This window comes from Adiantum capillus-veneris, chromosome 25 (assembly GCF_014529385.1).
Source record: "Adiantum capillus-veneris isolate H3 chromosome 25, ASM1452938v2, whole genome shotgun sequence".
In the NCBI taxonomy this organism is placed as follows: domain Eukaryota; kingdom Viridiplantae; phylum Streptophyta; class Polypodiopsida; order Polypodiales; family Pteridaceae; genus Adiantum; species Adiantum capillus-veneris.
Window position 1 is genome coordinate 4,868,847 of NC_140955.1, and position 22,510 is coordinate 4,891,356.

The 22,510-nt window shown below is 42.9% G+C and overlaps 1 protein-coding gene across 1 annotated transcript in view; it reads right to left on the bottom strand.

Moving 5' to 3' along the window:
* Positions 1 to 8,647: 8,647 nt before the first annotated feature.
* Positions 8,648 to 22,510, bottom strand: part of LOC147424349 (uncharacterized) — a 54,348-nt gene continuing 40,485 nt past the window's right edge. The window contains exons 8-10 of the mRNA XM_086500821.1: positions 10,030 to 10,130; positions 9,284 to 9,395; positions 8,648 to 9,190 (exon numbers count right to left, since the gene is read on the bottom strand). Coding sequence (XP_086356947.1) covers positions 9,074 to 9,190; positions 9,284 to 9,395; positions 10,030 to 10,130 — 330 coding nt within the window. The 3' untranslated portion in view covers positions 8,648 to 9,073. The remainder of the gene's footprint in view (positions 9,191 to 9,283; positions 9,396 to 10,029; positions 10,131 to 22,510) is intronic.

The window sequence follows — 22,510 nt, forward strand, 5'->3', positions numbered from 1 at the left end:
GTTTGGTTGACGAACGATGTATTAAAGGATATCCACGACCATTCTGTGAGCAAACAATTGTGGATAACAATGGTTATCCCATTTATGTGCGACGTAACAATGGCTCCACTGCCAAGGTTAGGGGTTCCACTATTGATAATCAATGGGTGGTGCCATATAATCCTATATTATCGACACTTTTTAACGCACATATAAATGTTGAGATATGCACCACGATTTCAACTGTAAGAATGTTGACGAGATAGATATGTATATGGATGGCCGCTATGTATCTATCTTTGAGGCTTGCTGGAGGATGTTTTATTTTCCTTTACACAGTGATGCACCAGTTGTACAGAGATTGAGTGTGCATGTTCCGGCTGGTCAAACTGTGACATTTCGAGATAATGACAACCTTAATGATGTCTTGCAAAGGGAGGCCGCTGAGAAGACCACCCTAACAGAGTGATTCGCCCGTTACTCAAATAATCCTGATGCAAATGATACTTTATACGTTGACTTTTCTCAGAAGTAGGTGTGGAATTCGAGGTCCAAAAAATGGACAAGGAGACGCCGTGGAGACACCATTGGTCAAATGTATTTTGTGTAGCCCTCTACGGGTGAACGGTATTATGTTCGTCTGCTTTTGATTGTTTGTAAAGGATGTAGATCATTTGAGGATTTGTGTTCTTTAAACGGTGTATTGTTCCCCACCTTCAAGGCAGCATGCATTGCAAGAGGTATCCTGGAGGATGATGGGGAAGGGTTTGCTTGCACGGAGGAAGCTTGCAGTACACATACAGGCTTGCAGTTGAGGCACTTGTTTGAGACAATCCTATTGTTTTGTGAGCCTTCCTCCCCTGATCACTTATGGGAGAGATTTTGCCAGTCTTTGACTAATGACTATCGACACAAATTGGAGAGGAGATATGAGTCCTTGGATGAATGTGCACAGGTTGCAGAAGGGTATGCATTACGAGATACTTCTTGGGGGCAAGGTGATACTTCTTGGGGGGGATTTTAGACAAATCTTGCCAATGGTGTTCAAGGTAACACGTGCTGACATTGTTGATGCTAAGCTCTATTGATCACACTTATGGCCATATGTGAAGATTCTCATATTGACATGTAACATGCACATGTGGGAGATGGTGATGTTGCAAATGCTACCTACAGACAATGGCTCATAGATATAGGAAATGGGACTTTGGTAAGCAATGGTGAAGGTAGAATAGTGATCCCCCATCACATGGTGCTTTCTTCATCTCTAGTGGATGGATTGATAGGTTGCATCTATTCATAAATGGATAAAGATGTGGATCACGCTGAATACTTCAAAGAGCACGCCATCCTTGCTCCAAAAAACTCTAAGGTTGATAGTCTCAATGCTAAGGCCCTGTACGCAATGAAAGGTAATGTTGTGACATACTTTAGTGCTGACTCTGTGATGGGAAACTCCACGTAACATGCACCCTTATACTCCGTGGAGTTTTTGAATAGTCTCACCTTGGGTGGTGGATTCCCAACACATTGCTTGGAGTTAAAGGTGAATGCACCCATAATTCTTCTACGAAACCTTGATCCAAGTCGGGGTCTATGCAGTGGGACACGATTGGTGTGCAAGGATTTCAAGGAAGGTTCTTAGAGGAAGAAGTTATCGCAGGTACGCATGTTGGGACCAGGGTTTTTATCCCTCGAATATGTTTTGTGTACTCTGGTACAGATTTTCCATTTGTTCTTAGACGGAGATAGTTTCCAGTCAGATTGGCTTTTTGCATGACAATAAATAAGTCACAGGGCCAAAGCATTTCATTGGTGGGTCTTTACTTGGTGACTCCAGTCTTCACTCATGGACAATTATACATTGCACTCTCATGTGCGCATTCAGCTACTGGAGTGAAGATTCTCGTGGGAAACTTTGATGCAAATGACAGAAATGCATTAACAACGAACATTGTATACAAAGAGATATTGAACAATGCCACCATTCTTTCTCCTCATTGTTGTCTATTTTGTGTTCCAATTTATATATTGTGAATTACTTCATCTTTTCTCTCCATGGCATTTCATACTTTGTCATTTGAGTGTTCCATCCCATCTTCTCATTGCCTTTTTCTTTGGGTTTCCACTTTGTTGTATAGGTCATGGATCAACACAAGTATATCTCTGAGGTATCCTTTGATATAAACATAGAAAATGATACATATCCTGGTATGTTTTTTCCATTGAGTCATTGTGTGATGTTTATTGTATTCATTTTTGAACCTTGAAGTCTTCTTTGTTCCTTTAGCAGAGCCACATTTTTAGTGTACACCTTTGTCACACGCAAAAATTGTCAAGACCATTTGCGAACACTACAAGATGAGGTGTGTGCACATGAAAGTACGAATTGGCTAACCATAAAGTAAGATGAATGGTTTTGATCCATTCTAATGTGTTGTGAATCGTAGAAAACTTCCATCAATCGATGCTTTCCTGTTGCATAATTTGGCATACTCATCCGACATTGAGTACTGTGTGTACTTAGTTAGGAAGGAGTGTGTCTCCTCCAAGGAGCGAGATGATGTTTAGTGGATTGCGACATACGAAGGATACTCCATTCCCAATGATTGCGAATACCTTCAAAGTTCCAGATTCTTTGAGCTCATCTACCAAATTTACTTGCCTAAACAACTTGCACACTTACCATTGCCATACGTGGATAGAATAACTAGTACGTACAAAGTGTTAGAGTTTGGTGCTTTGATTGCGTTGTGTGAAAAAAATCTTTCTTTTTTCACTACTTTTATTGTTTTATTCAAGAGATAATCAGCCTTGGGATGGTAAAGCGGTCCTTAATCTAGGGATGGAGAAACTTCAATACAATTGTCAATTACATGATGAAGCGAGTTGCCTTAATTTTGCTTCATAGGTTATTTTTGTGGCACAATATTGTCCCTCAATGAGTTTGTATTTTTGTCACTTATATCGAGAACTCAACCATGGTCATTAAATATTTCTTTAGATATCTTGATACATTTGTTAAGATCTTCATGTTTATTGTGATTTTTCTAGCTATCTATGTAGTGAGTCTTTTTTCGAAAGACATTTGTTCTCTACATATAGACTATTTTGTTCCTATTGTAGGCATTGTTTTTTAAGAATGTCAATTTTATGCATTGATCCTCAATTTTGTAGAGGAAGTCTATCGCTATGGGGAGGGGGGAGGAGAGAGAGAGAGAGAGGGGGGGGGGGGGGGGTAAACACACTAAGGTAGAGAGAAAACCATGTACGTTGCAAAGACGTATATGGTAGCCTATAAAGTATCTCCACGTACTCTTGCTATACTTGAGCACCTTGGACGTTGTGTAGCATACGCTTCTTTTGGCATGATTAAACATTGGTTTTTTAGCATATATTACATAAGGGTCTACTCCCTTTGTGGTAGTTAAAACATAGTTTACCTTTTGTATGCATTGTGACGTGATGTTTAATGGTACAGTTATGAAAAACACTAATACCAACGTCATCATTGAGACTGGATCCGATGGAATTGAGGCCACTCCTCCAAGGATTTCCAATGTTCGAGTAGCAAAGAGAAGTACATGATGGGATTGAGCAACTCTTGGTAGCAATGCGGGAGTTCTTTGCTCGTGCTGAGTGTAGGCAGTTGGAATTTGAAAGGCACTTAGAGGCTCTTTTAGATGTGACTCAACAAACCAATGGCCAATAATTTTTACAACTTCAGAATGAGGTGTATTTATGTACACAGCGTTTTGATGACGGAATGACTCGCATTAAGCAGAACCAGTCTAACATGCTGGTACGCCTAGAGCAACAAAAATTTGAATCGGTACAGAATTGATACTTGACCGTAAGGGAATGCCAAATTCAGATTGATGCACTTAAGGAGCAAGTTCGTGCTCTTGAAGGAGAGGTGACGAGGCTCAAAGTCCACTTGAACCAAATGAATGCGCTAATGACAAAGATGGCTCGAGCTTCTGATGCCCGTACCATATAAGTGCCTTCATTCTTGGTGGCTACTATGAATAATTCAAGCACTTACTTTTGTGTGATGTACTAAAGCATACATTGCTTTGAACTATGTTGGTAGAGTTATGTAATGACCATGTTTTTTTGTTTGGCTTTATGGTCGTGTTGCTTTGTGTGCATAACATAAAGGTGTAGAGTTTACTTAGCCTAATATTTTAGGTTTTCGTTTAGATGATCTTTGCATCAAAACAATGTGAAGTACTACCTTTGTGAGTAGAAAAATGTAAGGTCATTAAAGAAGAGGCTTCAAGTACTGTATCTGTGTTTGCATGCCTAGGATATGGTACTCTTTGGTAAGTTGAGCTTCAGGATCGAGACGGCGTACTCAAAAGCTCGACAGATTCCATGTTATTTTTTATACTGTTTGAATCTCTTTGTAACATTTGTAGAATTGGGTTTATGATAGATATTTTGTTACTTTTGTAGAATTGGTATGCTTTCTACAGTCCCAAATAATTGGGTAGCGCCTTTCAAATCCCATGAGATTGTCATGACCATTGTAAACGACTTCAGACAAGGGTAATGCATGTTATATTATTTTTAGTAGGTCTTTGGGTGCAATGATGATATGTATATGGTTGAAGTTTGTTTTATGTTTGTAAGCAATAGAGTTCCTCTTATGGAACGTTTTGCATTAGAAATCATGGAGCAATCCATTGAACATTATGATGTGCATCCACAATGCGTATATGATATAAACCTTGTGGAAGAATCAAATCAATGGTGGACGATAGAGTTTGTGGGATTTCATTTGCAAGAAGGGTGGACAATGTATGATAGGTATAGGGAATTTGGCTATTGTTACAGTTATTATCTGCCACCAACTACGACTCCACCAAGGCATCCTTTGTATGATAATGGTATGCCACTCCTGTTTCATTCATTCTCTAATAGTTTTGATATTTTGCATGGAATATACAATGTCAGTTTGAATTACATATTTTGTTGTTTGCAGGTCCATTGGCATCACATTTGGAGTTATTTGTTTTCAAAAAAGACATTGAGAATGTCAAAATTAGGCGTTGCCTTTTCTTCTAGATTTTTATATTTGTGTTACAGATGCTTTCATAAATTGCAACCATTACAAATGCTTTTTTAGCTTACTTTGTATGCATAAATGAGTGAGTAAAACTAAAGTTCCGCCATAGATTTAAGAGATTAAATGGCATTGATGGGAGTATTTTCTGCTATGTATCACTGTTGGTCACATACGTTAGTTGTGGTTCAATTGTCTTTGCACTTTTCATTGTCATAAGAAGTTGACTTTACATTACAAATGATTAAATGATTGAAAGAAATACGATAGATGATGGAAAACCATAATACCACTCAAAAATATTTTTGATCTCATGAGCTTCACAACGAAACACTCATACATAGAGACTACTTGGATGTCGCCTCGGGAGGGGGGGAGAGGATATTTATCAAGATTGTAGCATCTTCTTCTTGGCCGCAGCATCGCGCGGGTCACATACTAGTAATGACTTATGTATGCACACTAAAAAAATGATAGCACCTTTTTAAGTTTGCACACTGTCAGAGCTTGTGATATTGGGGGGAAAAAAAATGAAATTACACTTGTATTGCTCCATGGGGGTTGTTGCTAGTGGGTTTTTCAAATGGTACTCTCAAGTTAAGTTATATCGGTACTCAGTGCTCATGAAGGAGAATGGAACCCATGATGTAGAGGCTGCCATGTGGGTAAGAACGCTTGGGTTTATGGACCAATTTTGGACACCCTAATTCAAATTGCATGCGGAGAAGCTATGGCAGCGTGCAGGCTTGCGCTCTTAGTGACGATGGTGAAGAAGCGTTTTATCCTTAGCATGGCCAAGCGACCCTGTAGAAGGTCTTCAAGCTCCAGGTTGAGATGGCTTCTCCCTTTTGTTCAAGCCCTCGTTCCCATAGAGCTCGATTGTCCAGCCCACGGCTTGAGAGAGAGGGAGAAAATGAAATGAAATAAAATTTAATGTTATATCGATGTCTTCAAAAGACCAAACTGACCTAATGAGACCAAACGGTTACAAGTTACAACGGATACAATGTTTGAGTACCAAAAAAACTTCTTTAAAAAAGGGTACTGAAAAAAGGGGGTACTATAGAATCCTAAACTGCTGGATGTAAACTAAGCAGCTAGTTGGAACTGTGTAGGATATGAGTAAGGGGGTGAATGTAGTGAATGGGGGCTAATACAACACAATGTGGGTGTGGAGATATAATGGGTAAGAGCTGATACAAAGGTTGGTACAAGATACAAAGAGAGAAAGACTAAGAATAGCTTTCTATTCCTAGCTCCCCTAGGCTCTGATACCATGATAAGCTCCCCTTTTATTGGCAAAAGAGCCTGTATGGGTTGCCCTCTCTCATGAGAGATAGCCGTCCATGTGTAATGTTGCCTTGCCCTTAATACCCTGTTCCTCACATATACATGATTACCTTTCCTATTTTTTGAAGTGGCATGCTCTCTTTCAAGCTAGATGCGTATGTGTGAACGTTTCATTCAAAAATGTTTGGCAAATGATCAAAACTTAGAGATCATTTAGAGATGGGATGATAAGAAACTTGTTGATACTCCATTTTAGAGACAAAAAATCTTGGGTTCTGGGATGTCTTTCTTTTGCCATCAAGATTCAAGGTCATGAGACTGCAAATCTTGGCCATCATAGTGGAAAATTCTCCATGCCAAAATGAAGTTCACATTGACACATGGCCACCAAGTCAATGCTCGTCATCGTCAGGATGAAGATGTCATAGATAGCAGAGCCACCACCTTGCATCTCCAATTTGGTATCGTATAGGCTAATTGTATTCCAATTTTGGACTTTTCGTTTGAATTTGTGTTGATGGCAAATGCACTAATGGAATTGAATTCTACAGTCAAGTATGGTGTAAGAAGAAATTATACATGATAAAGTTGTAATTTAATTCTATTCCAATTTTAGATTTTTCATTTGAAAATTTCTGAACGTATATCTACATTAAAATAATTTTCCCAAAAGCTCTAAATCAAAGTTCACAATTTTATAATCCCCCTTTCAATTGCCATGTGACATCTAGATAGAGGCTCGGCTACACGTTACAATGAATTTCTTGCACCTTCATGTATCAAGTCAGTTTTATGAAGCCATCGGTTGCCCATCAGCCACAATTGAAAATAATTTTTGCGAGTAGAATACGCAAAAATAAAAAGTTCATTGGATTTTAAATGACACAATACTTTTGAGAAATACAAGAGAGAAATATGGAGGACCAAAATTTTACTTTCATTGCTTAAATAGGGGTGACATGCTACTCATTGCAGCCATTAAGGCCTCTTGTCTAGGTCACTAGGGAGCTCACTACACACACTGGGGATTTAGGACCGCATTTTGCAAAGGGGATTTTTCACACTACAATACATAACGAGCATGTATAGCTCTTCTTCCAAGGTGGTGAGGACACCCTTTGTTTCCCTCTCTATGTTGTCAAGGTCTTCATGGACCTCCCAAGACAAAGAGACACCATTGGCAAGTTACTAAAACCATAGCTCAAACTACATGGTAACACTTGGAATAATGAAACGTTCAATAATTCAATATTAAGGAGTGTAGGTCCCACATATATCAATTTGCAAGGAAAACTCTTGGTATTATGTAGCATTTCTCCAGTGCCACCTCACTACATTGTCCCCAATGGGTGGCGGATCCTTCAAAGGGAAGAGCACTCTCCACTGGACACTAGTCTCAACAACTCATCTCCTGCTTTACCATTACAATTGTGGTCATGCATTTGAAGTCAAGCACTCTCCTCTGGCCACTAGTCTCGACAACGCATCTCTGCTTTTCAATTACATTTGTGGTCATGCATTTGAAGCCTCGGAGTCGGCCGCCAAATATCCTGCTTCATGTGGATGTTTGCACACGAGGACTTCCTGTTGGCACTTGGGCTGCACATACTGGCCACCACCCAGCATGCGAACGATGTACTACACAACAGGAGTCGGCCCTATGTCATTGCTTTTGTACACACGGGTTTGGTGGGCAGTATGTTATTTACTTATCAGAGTTGGTATTAATAACAGGTTTGCGACGTGGGGACGGTTGCATGGCTATTGCAATTTCCGAGTCTATTTGAGGGTTCTACAGATCCGGTCTTCATGCTCACATCTTCCACTTACAGACAAGGCACTCTTGATATGCTCCACTCAAAGTGCATAAGTTCGGTCGACATCCCACAATTAACTGCATTGCATTATGATTTTGTGGAAGGCTCTGTGTGCTCACAGCCTTACCTAACATCTATCCGGTCAAACATACTCTTCGCACCCAGTGGAATACATCGGCAGGCTCCTCCAAGGCAGTGGAGCAGCATAGATAACACTTTTCTTTGGATATGGGCGAGGTCTTCAATATTTTGAAGTTTGGATCAGGAACACATCACATGGTATTATGTACCACCTGGGTGGTTCATACTGCATTCTTCCTACCGTGATGTATTGCTTGCACTTATGCTGTGCTGCTCCAGTTTGTACTTCCTCTGAGAGATAGGCCCATTGAGCATCCCTAGAGGTCTGTTGTACAGAATATATAACTACCATTTTCACAGAGAGAGAGAGAGAGAGAGGGGAAGGGGGGGGGGGGGCAGGGGACAATTATCATTGAATTGCAAACAAGAAAGTACGCTTGACAAAGTCTTATGACAATTCTGAAAGTAATTAGTTGCCCTTGCAACCAGATCAGAAACTGCATACTACAGCTGAGAGTTTCACAGGCAGCTGCACAAACTAAGTAGAAACCGAACAATTACAAATGAGGACTCCATACATTCCCTACAATAAGACTTGCAATTGGAAATATCTTATCTTCTGTATTTATATCCGTGTTTTCTTGCATGAGAGGTCTAAACTGAAGAGAGCTTATATGACAAATGTCAGAGCTGTCAAGCCTTCATCCAAGGAGACACATGGCACAACAAAGTAGTCACACAAAAGAAAGAGGCTACTGGTCTCAAACCTCTCCCCCAGAATTGAGGGCCTTTCAAATACAAGTAGTAAAAGAAATAGGAACTCTTATCATAACCCTGATTAATGCAAGGCATACAAAATAACACTTGCAAAAGCAACAAGGATGATCAGCATGTACGTTCTCAATCTTAAGCCCAGTAGAGATCTTTTCTGTGGAATTTCTAGGAGAGTATGTATCTGGCAGGCAACAAACAAAAGAAAGCAAAGAGGATGAGACTTACATGATGGAAACATCACGCAGACCTATGATCAGCAAGTCAGAAAACTCACAGGTATGTCCTGACCCCAATACTTGGTTATCCCTGCAACATGTCCTCTGCCAACAACAGCAACAATTGACGAGTGATGCTCGGCAATTTTTTGCAATGCTGCCGTCATAAATCTGCATAGCAAAATGTGATTGAGTGCACACAAGAAACATATTCTGAAGGATAGTAAACACAAAAGACATCCTCTCTGCCAACAACAGCTCCAAGTGTGGTGGTCAATTTTTTGCAGTGAGCTGTGGCCACAAATTTGAGGAGGGGAAAAGGTATTCCGCGGATACAACAGATCATAATCAGTTAAGCACAAAAAATTTCAACACCGTGACTTGGCAAAACTGTTTCATCTTTATATTCAGGGCAAGCAATCACATTGGCTCTTCCGAGATCTGCTGGACCAGAGATCAACACCAAATGCCTTAAAAACCTTTTTTCTAAGGACATATCATAGATAAGTGGATAAGTTGTTTTCTTTCACTTCAAATAACTAAACAGTGTTTCTACTGAAACACAATCTTTAAAAATGTTTAGATAAACATAAAAGTCCACCTTACTTTAATTTACCAAAAACGAAATTCATCAGAAAAATAAAGGCAATTTCTTGTCAGTAACAAAGCCCTAATGGCGGCACACAGGTCAAGTTGGGCTCCTTGCCACCAGACGTTCTTTATGTTTACAAGGCTTATACTAGCATCCAGCGATCAGATATGCAACAAAGAGAGATGATACTTTTCAAACAGAAAATCTACTTACAGATCCCGTTCTGTGATCACCGTCTCCATCAGTGTTGGGGAAAACTTGCCGAGCTCTTCAAAAGCTATTGTTAGAATGTCAGCATCTTTCAGCTTTTCAATCTGTAAATGTTTCCAAAAAAAAAGGTCACTGATTCCGAGACCACAGGATTAGCAACAAATGGCCTGCATCTTGAAAGCAAGAACACTGAGTTATGACCAGCATCACAGACAGCAAGGCAAAAGACCACAACCAGCAAGGTTAAGTGCACAATAACCTGCCAGAGGTAAGAAGATGTTCTTACTCAGAGGGACAATATTAAAGCCACAGTGAGAAGCACTCATCCTGGGAAACAATCCCAAGAAACCAAATTCCATTAACCTTTGAGAGAGAGAGAGAGAGAGAGAGAGAGAGAGAGAGAGAGAGAGAGAGAGATGAAATGAAATGTTATATTAACGTCTACAAAAGGCCAAAATGACCTATGAGATGGTACTTTTTGAATTTCAAAGATCGAAGAACCCACGAAACCGTGGGGGTGGACGAAGATTTTTCAAAGACTACCCAGAGTTGTTGGTAGACTACAAGGAAGCCATGCAGCTCCGTACCAGTACCTCACTTTAAAAAGAAGGGGATGTCACGTGCACAATTAACCCTATGTGCATGTGGACAAGCTATCCCAGGTCTAGGGTTCGGGTTAGCCTAGGAAGTGTTCTAGCACCTTTGTGAGCCTGTGCGCAGGCCATGCATGTCCAGGCAGAGTAGTTGCATATCCTCTGATTGCACAACCCAGTAGCACCTAGCATTTGCATTGTCCAAGTCAGTACACCCAAATTTCCATGGCATTTTTAGGGCAGTTCAGTTGCAGGCATTTTTATTATTTTATTTATTTATTATGCCAATTTCCAAGGTCGTGGGCTGTAGGGAAGACTGCTTGACCCAGCAAGTTTGACCTATATAAGCAGAGGAGGGGGTGCTCACTACAGGCAGAAGAGGCAACAAAACAAGTTATCCAACTTGCAGTGCTTCTCCTCAGTAGACCGGTAAAGAGCCCAACATTTTCAGCCAAACAAGACTCCTGGCATTTTTGCATCTCCCAGATTAGCCAGCGTTTTCAGATCCCAGCACTTGGCGTTTTTGCAACTTGCATATTAGCCCAGCGTTTTCAATCTCCGGCATTCCGAATCAGCAACGCTGCCAGCATTTTTGGTTTTCAACCATCGACACTTGCAGATCGCCCCATAGCCTCACAGATCTCACCTTACCCGCAACAGATTAGCCCTTTCAGATTTCAGCATATCAGCCCTAGCGTTTTCTGTTTTCAGCCCGTCCATCGTCGTCGACATCGTTGGAAAGTCCATGGCATCTAGACCATTGTACCAGATTTGTGCAATCTATAGCATATACCTCTCTCGCCATAGAGAGGGGGGCCCTTGGAGGAGGGTTTGAGAACCGTCCGGTGTCGTATTCTTTTCTCTTTCTCTCTCATTCTCAGCACTTTCATTCACAGTAGCATTCACTTTGTTTGTGATCATTGCACTTGCACTCTCTCTCTAAGAACGGAAGGCTCTCCCTCCCGTAAGTAAAAGGAACCCCTGAAAACAGTTCGGAGCACTATAAGCATTCACTTCTGCTGCACCTTACAACATCGTATCCCATGAGATAGTTGGGTATCCATGTATCTGGGCCTCGTCACAAAACCATCCTCAGTAAGCTGGAGAAGATGCTCTCTATAGAAAGCTATCTTCGAGCCCAGCTCCTGTGCTGGCTGTACACAGGTCCTCCTGGTTCTAGTTGGGTCATGTCCTGGCAGATGAGCTTGGTGATCTCGGACTGTGTAAGAGTCAGAGAGGGTGCATCCAGGGAGTACTAGAAGGGGGCCAATCTGTCAATGTTGAACCCATGTACTTGAAACCATGATGCCATCTCTCCATACTAGCATGATGTATCTCCCTGCATAGCTAACTGTCGAGAGGACTCGAGTGCTAGGTGAACATATCTATCTTTGGGCAAGTCCCACACCGTTGCCAATGTGGTATTTGCTTTAGATTGCGTAAATGGAATGTATACACGTGAAATACCTCAAGTGCACACTCTACAGACTCGAATGATGACTGTCGCCGTGGTAACTCCTCAAGACGAGGCACCTCCGGGGCTGATTTGATGCACCTTTGGATCCTTCTCAATGTGAAATTGCAGATGGCCAGCAAGGGGTAGATCTGGGATTGAATTGCGCTCCCAATATTAGAGGAATGATGTCACGACCTTGGGCACCCCAAGTCGGGAATTGGGACACAAATTCTTCAAATAAAATTCCAGTAGACTTTCGAAGCGCCAGTTTGCTCTGTCTGCTCTTTGGTGGGACCGGTATGCTTTCAGAAAAGCACGCGCCTGAAGCTCTGATACCAGCTGTCACGAGACAGGCACCGCATGCCAATAGAAAAGGATAGACTGAACAGACTTTTAGCACTTCAATAACAACTGAACTGAAAGAGAGAGCACACGCGACAAGGAGTGGCGGAATTCCACCCCAGAGAGTATTGGCCCCAAACCTTGGCACCCCTTTCGGTATTTCTTTATATTACTTGAACTCAGTACAATGCCGATACTCGCATTTTGCACCTTCACCCAGAAGAGTGCCAGAGACTGAGCCCTTTTGCACGTATTTAAAGGCCCTTGGCCTCAAAAGAAGTTAAATAAAAAGCGGTAAACACAAAAGCATCTGGTCCAAAAGCGTTGCACCCAAAAAGCTGCCAACACATTTTATGAAAATCCGTACAGGCTGCCACATCAGCACAGTCAGTGCAAATTGCAGAATTCCATATTGTTTGCCACGTCAGCCTGTCAGTGCAAATTACGGAAATCCGTACTGCTGCCACGTCATCATCTGTTCACTTCTGCAACGTCAACAAACTGCCGTACATGTGTGTCCGAGCAGTACCGCCACGTCATCAGTTTGTGACAAATGAAGGGCTGAGAACGCAGATCTCGACGATGCCGATGATGGAAAGCAATGGAGCACTCAATGCCAGCGAGGGAATGGCCGAGGAGAGGCTCGATGGACTGCCGAAGTACCAGACAGCAACGGGGAGATGGCGAAGGCAGATCCAAGACGTTTCCGGCAAACGGAAGGGGCTGAAATCTGAAAATGCTGGCTGCTGATCTGAAAATGCTGGTGATGATTTGAAAACGCTAGTGCTGATCTAAAAATGCTAGCACTGATCTGAAAACGCTGGTGCTGATCTGGCGATTTCCAGCAAAACGCTGGTGCTGATTTCAAAACTGGAAACGCTTGGAAACGCTAGGCTGCTCTTCTGCTAGCGCTAGGTGATCTGCAACTTGCTCCAATGCTTGGCTGCCTCGTTCCCTTTGGGCTGAAATTGGACTCGTAAAATTACGAAGGCTTAGATAGGGCAAACTGTCGACCCAACCCAACACAATAAATCATAAAAATGATTTATTAATAAGTTTGGCAAGGTTTTTTGGTGAAACTGTCGCACATTTGTCCACCGGAGAATCCGATCGACACGGGGAATGGCTCATTGATTCCTCTAACCTAAAACTACATGCACGTCATGCCAAATGCCCACCGTTGTGTAATAACATCTGTCAAAATGCGTGTACAAACCATTTATGCAAAAGGGTTCCAAAACTGGAAAACCTAATCTAATATGGACCATCCGGACATGCAGGTCCTGCGAACAGGCTCACAAAATTTCCGGAACTAATCCTCCTAAGATTCTAGACTCCTATCTAGGAAGATGGGGAAAACTAGCTCTGGAAGTCTATGAAGCATGTCCATGTGGCACACAGAGCCATATGCACGTGACACACCCGTTAGGTGAATTGTCACAAACAGATGACGTGCATGACCACCCGGGCAGGACCAGATGACAAGCACTACGGATGCTGACGTGGCAACAAGCTATACGAACAGGCCCAGAATTTACGCTGACAGATACCACGTGCATAAGTACGGATTTCCGCATTATGCGCTGACATGCTAACGTGGCTGTTGTACGGATTTCCGCAAATTGTGTTGATTGCTTTTTGGTAGTTTTTGGGACCAGATGCTTTTGGGACAATTTGCTTTTGGGTTTAATTGCTTTTGGGGCATCCCTTGTAAGAAGAAATAGACCCTTAGGGCCTCGCTCTGCAAAGCAATTGGACGCAAAGTTTGAGAGCAGAGGTCCCGCGGGTGTTGTACTTTGCTCAAGCATTAATATAAAAAGAAATACCAAAAGGTGCCTCGGGCACGTAACTACGCCGGGCCGTGTCGACTCACATTTTAAAGTTGTGAAGTATATTAAGTGATTCTCTCGAGTGTCGTGCCAGACTCGACTTGGGAGGCCCAAGTCTGTAACAATGGTATCAGAGCTTCAAGCATCTGCTTTTCTCAAGACATACCAGTCCTATCAAAGAGCAGACAAAGTACTTGGCCACTTTGGTAATTGTTCTTGAAGAATCTTCGTGTCCCAACCCCGGACTTATTAGCGACTCCCACCCTTACTTCATCGCGCATCAAGCGCGCTCCCGTCTTCATCGCTTTGTCTTACAAGGCATAAGCCATAAAGAATCCCAGATTACACATGGGTTCTCGTGGAGAATCTAACAGAGAAAACATCCCTCGGTGGACATGCAAAGAAAAGTTAAAATCGGGTACGAGCATTGAAGAGCAGAATGAAGAATAGGACAAATTTTCGGTGGGAAAGTGTCACGTGACACATCCAACCCAATGTGTCCGTGGACAAGCTACAGCACAACAAGGGTTCAGTCAGTCCAGTCAGTCTAAATCTGGCACTTTTGTGAGTGTTCGCAGACCGTGCATGCCGAGTCACTTAGTGTAGATGCATATCCTCTGGTTGCACACAGCATGTCATAAGCATTCCCATCAGAATCCTTCAGGGAAATTTTCCAGTGCATTTAGCCTATTTTACCTATTTTTTACATTTTTCACTTATTATTTTTATGTGACTTTTGTTGGAAATAGGTAGGGCAAATTGAGTAAGTTTGTATATAAGCAAACCTAGACTAGCACTAATTGGCAGAAGAGGCAGCAGGAGCTTCACCGCTCAACAGGCAACTTCTCAAGCAAGAACCCCTTGGTGGCGATTTTTCCTCCAAGCAAAGATCCCCCATGGTAGCGTTTTCTGTAACCGGCCTGTACAATCCAAAAAGGGCGGTAGACTTTACTTCAAACCTTGACTTAGCTTTCACCCATTATTAGTCGTCTATTTTACCTGCGCTATAGTGACACAAGAGAGGGGAATGGGATACAGATGCTAGAATGCACTTGTATGAGAAGACCGACACCAGATTGGCCCCTAACTTAAGCGCCCCTTTCGGTATTTCTTTATTGTTCAAAAGAGGGAATAAATGCTGTGGATCCCTACAAGCTGCCCCGCACAAACTTGGCTGAATTTCAACTGTTCCGGCCTGATTTCGGTAACATAACTGTACTAGGACCCTTCACAGTCAGTATTCCCACGCATTGACTGACTTTCCCGACGTATACGGGCACTTTGCAAAACCTGGCGAGAATCTGCAGCACGCTGAATTCTCTGTTTTCAGCCCTGAAAATGCGCCAGATCGCCTGTACAGCGGTCCCCTTGCGTCCCCGAACCTCCTGGGGGTATTAGGGTCCGTTTAGGGCCAAAACCCTAAACCTGCAAAAATACACAGCAGGCTGTAATTTACTGCTTTGGGCTCCGTTTCGCGTGCCGGTCGCATCCGTAGCAAGTCCTCGAGCTCCCGCACCTGTAGGGCTAGTTGCCCTTTGAATCGGACGAGATTTCTGGCGTGAAACCTCTCCGAATTCACATGTACCTGCGGGGGGATTAGCCGCTAGCTAATCCAGTACCTGTGCAAGAGGCTCTTGCCTCGGCAATCGCGCATGAACCCACACAACTGTACATTGGTCAAATGAAGAGCCCACTAGAGGGGCATAACATACTGCCAAAGGGGAGAGAGAGGGCAGTGCGTAGCGTGCAGGGCATCACTCCTGGCACCGCACTGTGCATAAGAGGGAAAGCAAGCACTCCATAGCTCTTAACCTGTGACAAATCTGAAAATGAGGCTCTCCCCCTCCTAAATTCAGCGCCACTTCTTGTTGCATGAGGCAAGTGCACCAGAAGGTGCCACTTGGCACATTTATAAGCATTTTCCCGTTTCGGGGTTGCTGTCTAAAAATATCCCAACCGGTTGCCCAGTTGACTTCACGGCAGAGTAAGAAAATGTTCCCCTTGTCATTCCGGAGGTAATGACGTCAACACATTTTCAGGTCCCAAAATAGCAGTTCCCTAAATTTTAGGAGATGTTGCCATTGTATCTTTCTAGGTCATCAGACCCTCTTTGTACATTGCGGCCATATCCAGAACTAAAATGTAGCCTCTGTAGCAAAGGATTCCACTTTGGCTAGTCAATGACCCCACTTGGCTAACCATAGTCCTTGTCCAACCTTAGTGCTCTCTTGCCCTCAGGCCTGGACTCCCTCTGGACAGTTCCACACTAGCTATGCAATGTAGGGCAGTTAGATTTCCCGAGGGGTGTTTCCAAAAAGTGAAAGTAAATAGATAATAAGAAAGAAATCAACAAAAAGGATAGATAGTAGTCACACGCTGGTGACATACCCCCCTCTTGAAATCTCAAACGTCCTCGTTTGCATCTATGTCGTACATGCTTACTGTCAACACTGATGTATTCAACACCTGTCGACACATATACGACACATACATGCTCATTGTCAACCCTAGTGTATTCAACACCTCGTCGACTCATGTATTGCCTGCGTGTGAACCCTGTCCCAATGACATAGTGGTAGCTTCGCACTCTGCCATTGCTTTGAGTCACTAACTTTCCAATGACAAAATGGTAGCTGCACATTTTGCCACTGTCTTATAGTACACATTGGATCCCGTAACACTTTCGAGCATACCCAAACCGACAGTTTAAGAATGCAGTTACACATGTACTCTTCAATAGAAGCAATCATTGTATCCTTGACAAACTGACAAGAAATACTAACTTCTATAGCACTAACCAAACTTTTGGACATTCCATAAGAGCAATTGCCAAACTAACAATCTGTACAGCTCTAACATTCATGTAACAGGTATTTGATTTGAGCTCACTTTAAATACCATGTACATCATTTGTTTCAGAAGCCATTGTCACACTGACAATCCATTTAGCTTTGAAACTCAAGAGGTCAAGGTAGGTTGCAAATCGAAGGCTTCCAGGTAAAGTGATAACACAGTTGGTGACTCTGCAAGTTCACCTTCTTCCATCCACTTAGCATCCATTGGTGGATAGCTTCTGAACTTTACCAAGTAACACCTAGCAACCTTGCTTTTCACTTTCCTTTCTTTGTGTGCCAAAATCTGTTCAGGGACCAAGATCTCGTCAAGTTCCTCGACTTCCGGCTGATCTTCAGCTGGCATATCTTCTGGCACATCACCCACATAGGGTCTGAGAAGACTCACATGAAACGCATTGTGAATCTTCCAACTGTCAGGCAATTTCAGCCTATATACAACATCACTGATTATGTCGCACACTTGAAAAGGCCCATAGTAACGCATGTTGAGCTTTGGAAACAGTCTTTCCTTGCCCTTCATCTTCTTTAACCTTGCCTTTTCAAAGCGTAAAAGCACCCAATCACCAAGTGAATATACCACTTCACGACGGTAACGATCGGCTGCTTTCTTTTGCTTTGCCTGAGTCTTTTCTAAGGCCACTTTGACCTTCTTGTACATTTCATCCATGTCCTGAACATACTTATCTGCTTCAAATATCTTGTCCTTTGTATGCAGTATGGGAGGAACTTTCTTGCCACCTTCAACTATCTCAAAGGTGCCTTGCCAGTTGATGAATGCACTGTATTATTGTATGCATACTCCACCAATGGCAAATACTGCTCCCACTTTCCTTTATGCTCTGACACATAACACTTCAGCAGATCTAGGACAGTAGAATTTGCCTCTTCTGACTGCCCATCTGTTTGAGGATGAAATGACGAAGAGAATTTGAGCGTGGTGCCCATATTCTCAAACAAACCTCTCCAGAACAAACTTGTCATGCGTGGATCACGGTCGCTAACAATCGACTGTGGCATGCCATGATACTTGAAAATATTGCTCATAAACAAGCGTGCCATCTGATCTAGCTTTATCTTCTTCCTGACAGGAATAAAATGAGCCTGTTTGCTAAATCTGCAAATAATGGTCCAAATACCATCGTTTCCTGTCTGCGTTCTCGGAAGATCAAAGATAAAATCAATAGCAATACTTTCCCATGGTTTATCTGGAATAGGTAGTGGTTGCAATAACCCTGGTGCCTTCTACCTGTCAAACTTGACCTTTTGGCATATTAGGCATTCTCGCACAAAGGCATCCACATCCCTTCTCAATGTAGGCCAATAGAAGAATGTCTCAACCGCTTTAACTGTAGCATCGATACCACGATGCCCTGCATACGGTGGGACATGACTCTCTTCCATAACTTTGCGTCGCAATGGCTTTGTGACACAATCTGCCATGCATCATCATGAACCCATCTTTGAGAAGATAGTGTTCATGACGTTGTCCATCCATTAGCTGCTCAAAGACCCTTGCAAAATCTTCTTCATTTTCATACTGTTCTCTCATATCATCAAGTTCATGATGATAAGGAATTGACACAGGTGAAATTTGTGGCTTCCTTGACAAGGCATCAGCCACAACGTTCTTCTTGCCTTCCACATGCACAATCTGAAAATGGAACATGGACAAGATATTTGCCCATCGCATATGCTTCTCAGATAACTTTGTCTGTGTCAAGAAGTACCGCAAGGTCTGATGGTCCGTTTGGACAACAAAGTCTGCACCTAGCAGGTAGTGTTTCCAACTTAAGAGCGCATGAATCACAGCCAGTAACTCTTTCTCATAGACCTGCATGGTCATCTCTGGCCCTTGCAAAATTCTGCTCTCATAGGCTACTACCCTGCCATCTTGCATTAGCACTGCACCAATGCTACTACCACATGCGTCACACTGGACCACAAATGACTTCCTAAGATCTGGCAACACAATGACTGGATCCGAAGTCATCTTTTCCTTTAAGAGATTAAAAGCTGAAATCTCTTTCTGTGTCCATCTAAAGGTGACTGCCTTCTTTTGAAGAGCATGTAAAGGTGAAGCAATCTCAACGAAATTTCGGATAAACCTTCTGTAATAGGAGCATAGTCCCAAGAAACTTCGGACATCATGCACCGTCTTCAAATTTGGCCATGACTTGATCGCTTCAACTTTTGCAAGATCCATTCTGACACCATCCTTTGAGACAATGTGTCCCAGAAAGTGAATCTCTTCCAGAAAAAACTCACTTTTCTTTGCATTGATGAGCAACCTATGACTACGTAGCTCTTTGAACACAATGGCCAAGTGATGCCTATGCTCCTCTTCATTCTTTGAGTAGACTATCATGTCATCGAAGAATGTACCAACAAACTACTGGTGTGGACGGAAAATTCTGTCCATCATCCTATTGAACGTAGCAGGAGCATTTGTGAGACCAAAGGGCATCACTAAAAATTCGTAAAGGCCAAACGTTGTTCTAAAAGCAGTCTTGTGCACATCCTCTGATCTAATGCGGATCTGATGGTACCCACTCTTTAGATCTATCCTGCTAAACATAGCTGCTCCTTCTAATTTGTCCATAATATCATCAATTCTAGGTATAGGGAACCTATTCTTGATGGTATTCTTGTTCAGTGCACGGTAGTCAATGCACATACGCCATGAGCCATCCTTTTTCTGCACCAACAACACTGGAGAGCAGAATGGAGATGAACTGGGCTAAATCAGCCCCTTTTCTAACAGCTCCTGTACTTGGCCCATTATCTCTTTCTGTTGAGCCGCACTAACCCTGTACGGAGGCTTATTTGGTGGGCCACTGCCTGGCACCAAATCTATCGCATGGTCCTCGGGTCTCTCTGGCGGTAATTGAGACGGTAATTAATCGGAAAAGCAGTCACTATACTGTTGTAAAAACATTGACCGTTCTTTATCTAGCACAGATAAATTTGATTCATCACAATCTGACACTTCACGTGCAAAAACCAAGTACGCCGAAAGATGCTTTTTCATTACAGAAGTAATAGCAGAAGCTGATACAGTGGGAATAGACTCCCCTTTAAGCTTTACATCCAGAATGTGAGTCTTTCCCCTACTCTGTACAGTGATCTTTTTGTTGTAGGCATCCATGATTCCCTGTACACGAAACAACCAAGGAATACCTAACAACACATCACATCCGTCCAGTGGCATGATGTAAAATTCTTCAGCATCTACATAGGACTGGATATGTAGACGCAACTTTCCAATGATGGGTGTCACAGCCTCTGTATGGCCAGGACATGCCAAACCTGCCTCTGCTGTATACCCCATCTCTTCAGGTCTGATTCCCAACTTTGAAGCCAATTCTGGGGAAATGAAGTTGGCTTTGGCACCTGGATCAAAGAAGATGAGCACTGTTTGATCCCTGACCTTTCCCCATGCTCTGCAAAGCTCACTTGCATCTGAATTTGGCTTGTCGCCCACCATATCTGGCACTAGACCAGCCATGGGCTTCTTTCCTTTCTTGTCTTCCTTGTCATCAGAATCAGCTGGCCTTTTCTTTGTAGGACAGTTGTAAGCAATGTGGCCAGGCTGCTCACATATAAAGCATTTGTTCTCTGTCCTCAGGACCTTCTTTTGCTCTTCTGACTTGCGAGGAAAACGTCTTTTCCATTTCTTTGTTGGTCCTTTTTCTGATTCAGCCGTAGCTTTATCTTTCCCTGCGTTGGCTGACTCCTGAGTCCCTTTAGGAGCCTCATTGGGAACGTGCTTCTTGGCTGAATTTTTCTTGCCTGATCCTGCCTTGACGCCAGTGTTAAATTCACAATCTTCTCCCTTGAGCAAACCATTGCCAGTGTTTGCTACCTCGATGAGCTGCGTCAAAGTAGTGACTTTTGTCTTCGTGCAGTATTTTCTCAATCCTTTGGGTAGGCCACAACAGTATTTTTCAATCTGTTCTGTCAATGGCACAAACCTATAGGAAGTTACTGGAAGTAGAGCTTTCCAAAACTTCCGATTATAATCATCCAAATTTCTGCAAGTGGCAGCATTTAGTAGGTGCCATTCTGTCATGACATCTGCTTCGAAATCATCAGATAACCATGCTGCTGCAAAAATCTGCTTAAAGTAAATCCATGTGGACGGAGCTTGCCCTTGAAGCAATAAAGTTGTCCACCATTGTCCCGCATTCCCTGTCAAGAAAGTGGCTACCTTGCGGACCTTTGAAGCCTCTGTAAAGTTTCCCCCTGCATAGGCCTTGTCAAACTGCTGGAGGAATGAGAGAACCTTCTTCCTGTCATCAAACCCTGTAAAGGTCGTGAATGACACACCTTTGCCACCTTCTTTGTACGGAGTTGGCCTCTCCAGCGGCGTTAAATTGTCATATGGAAGTGACTGAAACATGGGAACACTATTAGGGTTCATCTGTGTTCCTTGGCCGCTATTAACTTGACCTGGAAATGCCATATTTGGCTGCTGATTTGTAATTCCAGCCATACCAAAATTTGCCTGTGGCATCCCAAATTGGCCCTGAGTGCTCTGAAACCCTGGTTGCATACCCATGACACTGTACATGGGGTTAGGCATCATCGTTTGAGCACCCCCGAACACTGTTCCTGGCGTGTAAAACTGATTTCCAGGTGCATGACCAGCCATGCTCTGGAATACCGATCCACCTCCAAAATAGCCAGGGTGTACTGAAGGTGGTGGAAACACTTGTTGCATAGCCTGTAGGTTGCTTCCCTGCCCATTAGAACCAGCTATAGGCTGCTGAAAGGTGGCGGGCTGAACTGGTACAGCTTGAAAGATTGGCATCTCAGCCACCTGTTCTTGCACCTTAGGCATAGGTTATGGAGACTGCATGTTCTCCGTCAAGTGTACAGGTGTTTCCATTGACTGTGCGGTATGAATCACATGTGCTCGAGCCTTAACAGGCTTTTGAATATGATCCAGTGACCCAACTTGCTGAGACGGAACAGGAGGTTGCAGAAAGGCTAAAAACCTCGGATTCTGCATTACTTGTGTGAACATAGCCACAGCAGTAGCCAACTGGGTTCTGAATATGTCGTCATCTGTCTGTGGTGGTCTTGAGGACTCACCCACTTCATGTGTCTGTTGACCCTGTGAAGAGGAAACCTCTTCAGTCACATCATCTGGTCTGTCAGCCATAATTTCTATTCCCTGTGTCTGGTCTATGATCCCCTATGTCTTCAAGCCTAAACTGACCAAGGCTCACTTCTATGGGAAAAAGTGATTTAATCCCGTCAATGGAACCATGAAACCGGCCTGTACAATCCAAAAAGGGCGGTAGACTTTACTTCAAACCTTGATTTAGCTTTCACCCATTATTAGTCGTCTATTTTACCTGCGCTATAGTGACACAAGAGAGGGGAATGGGATACAGATGCTAGAAT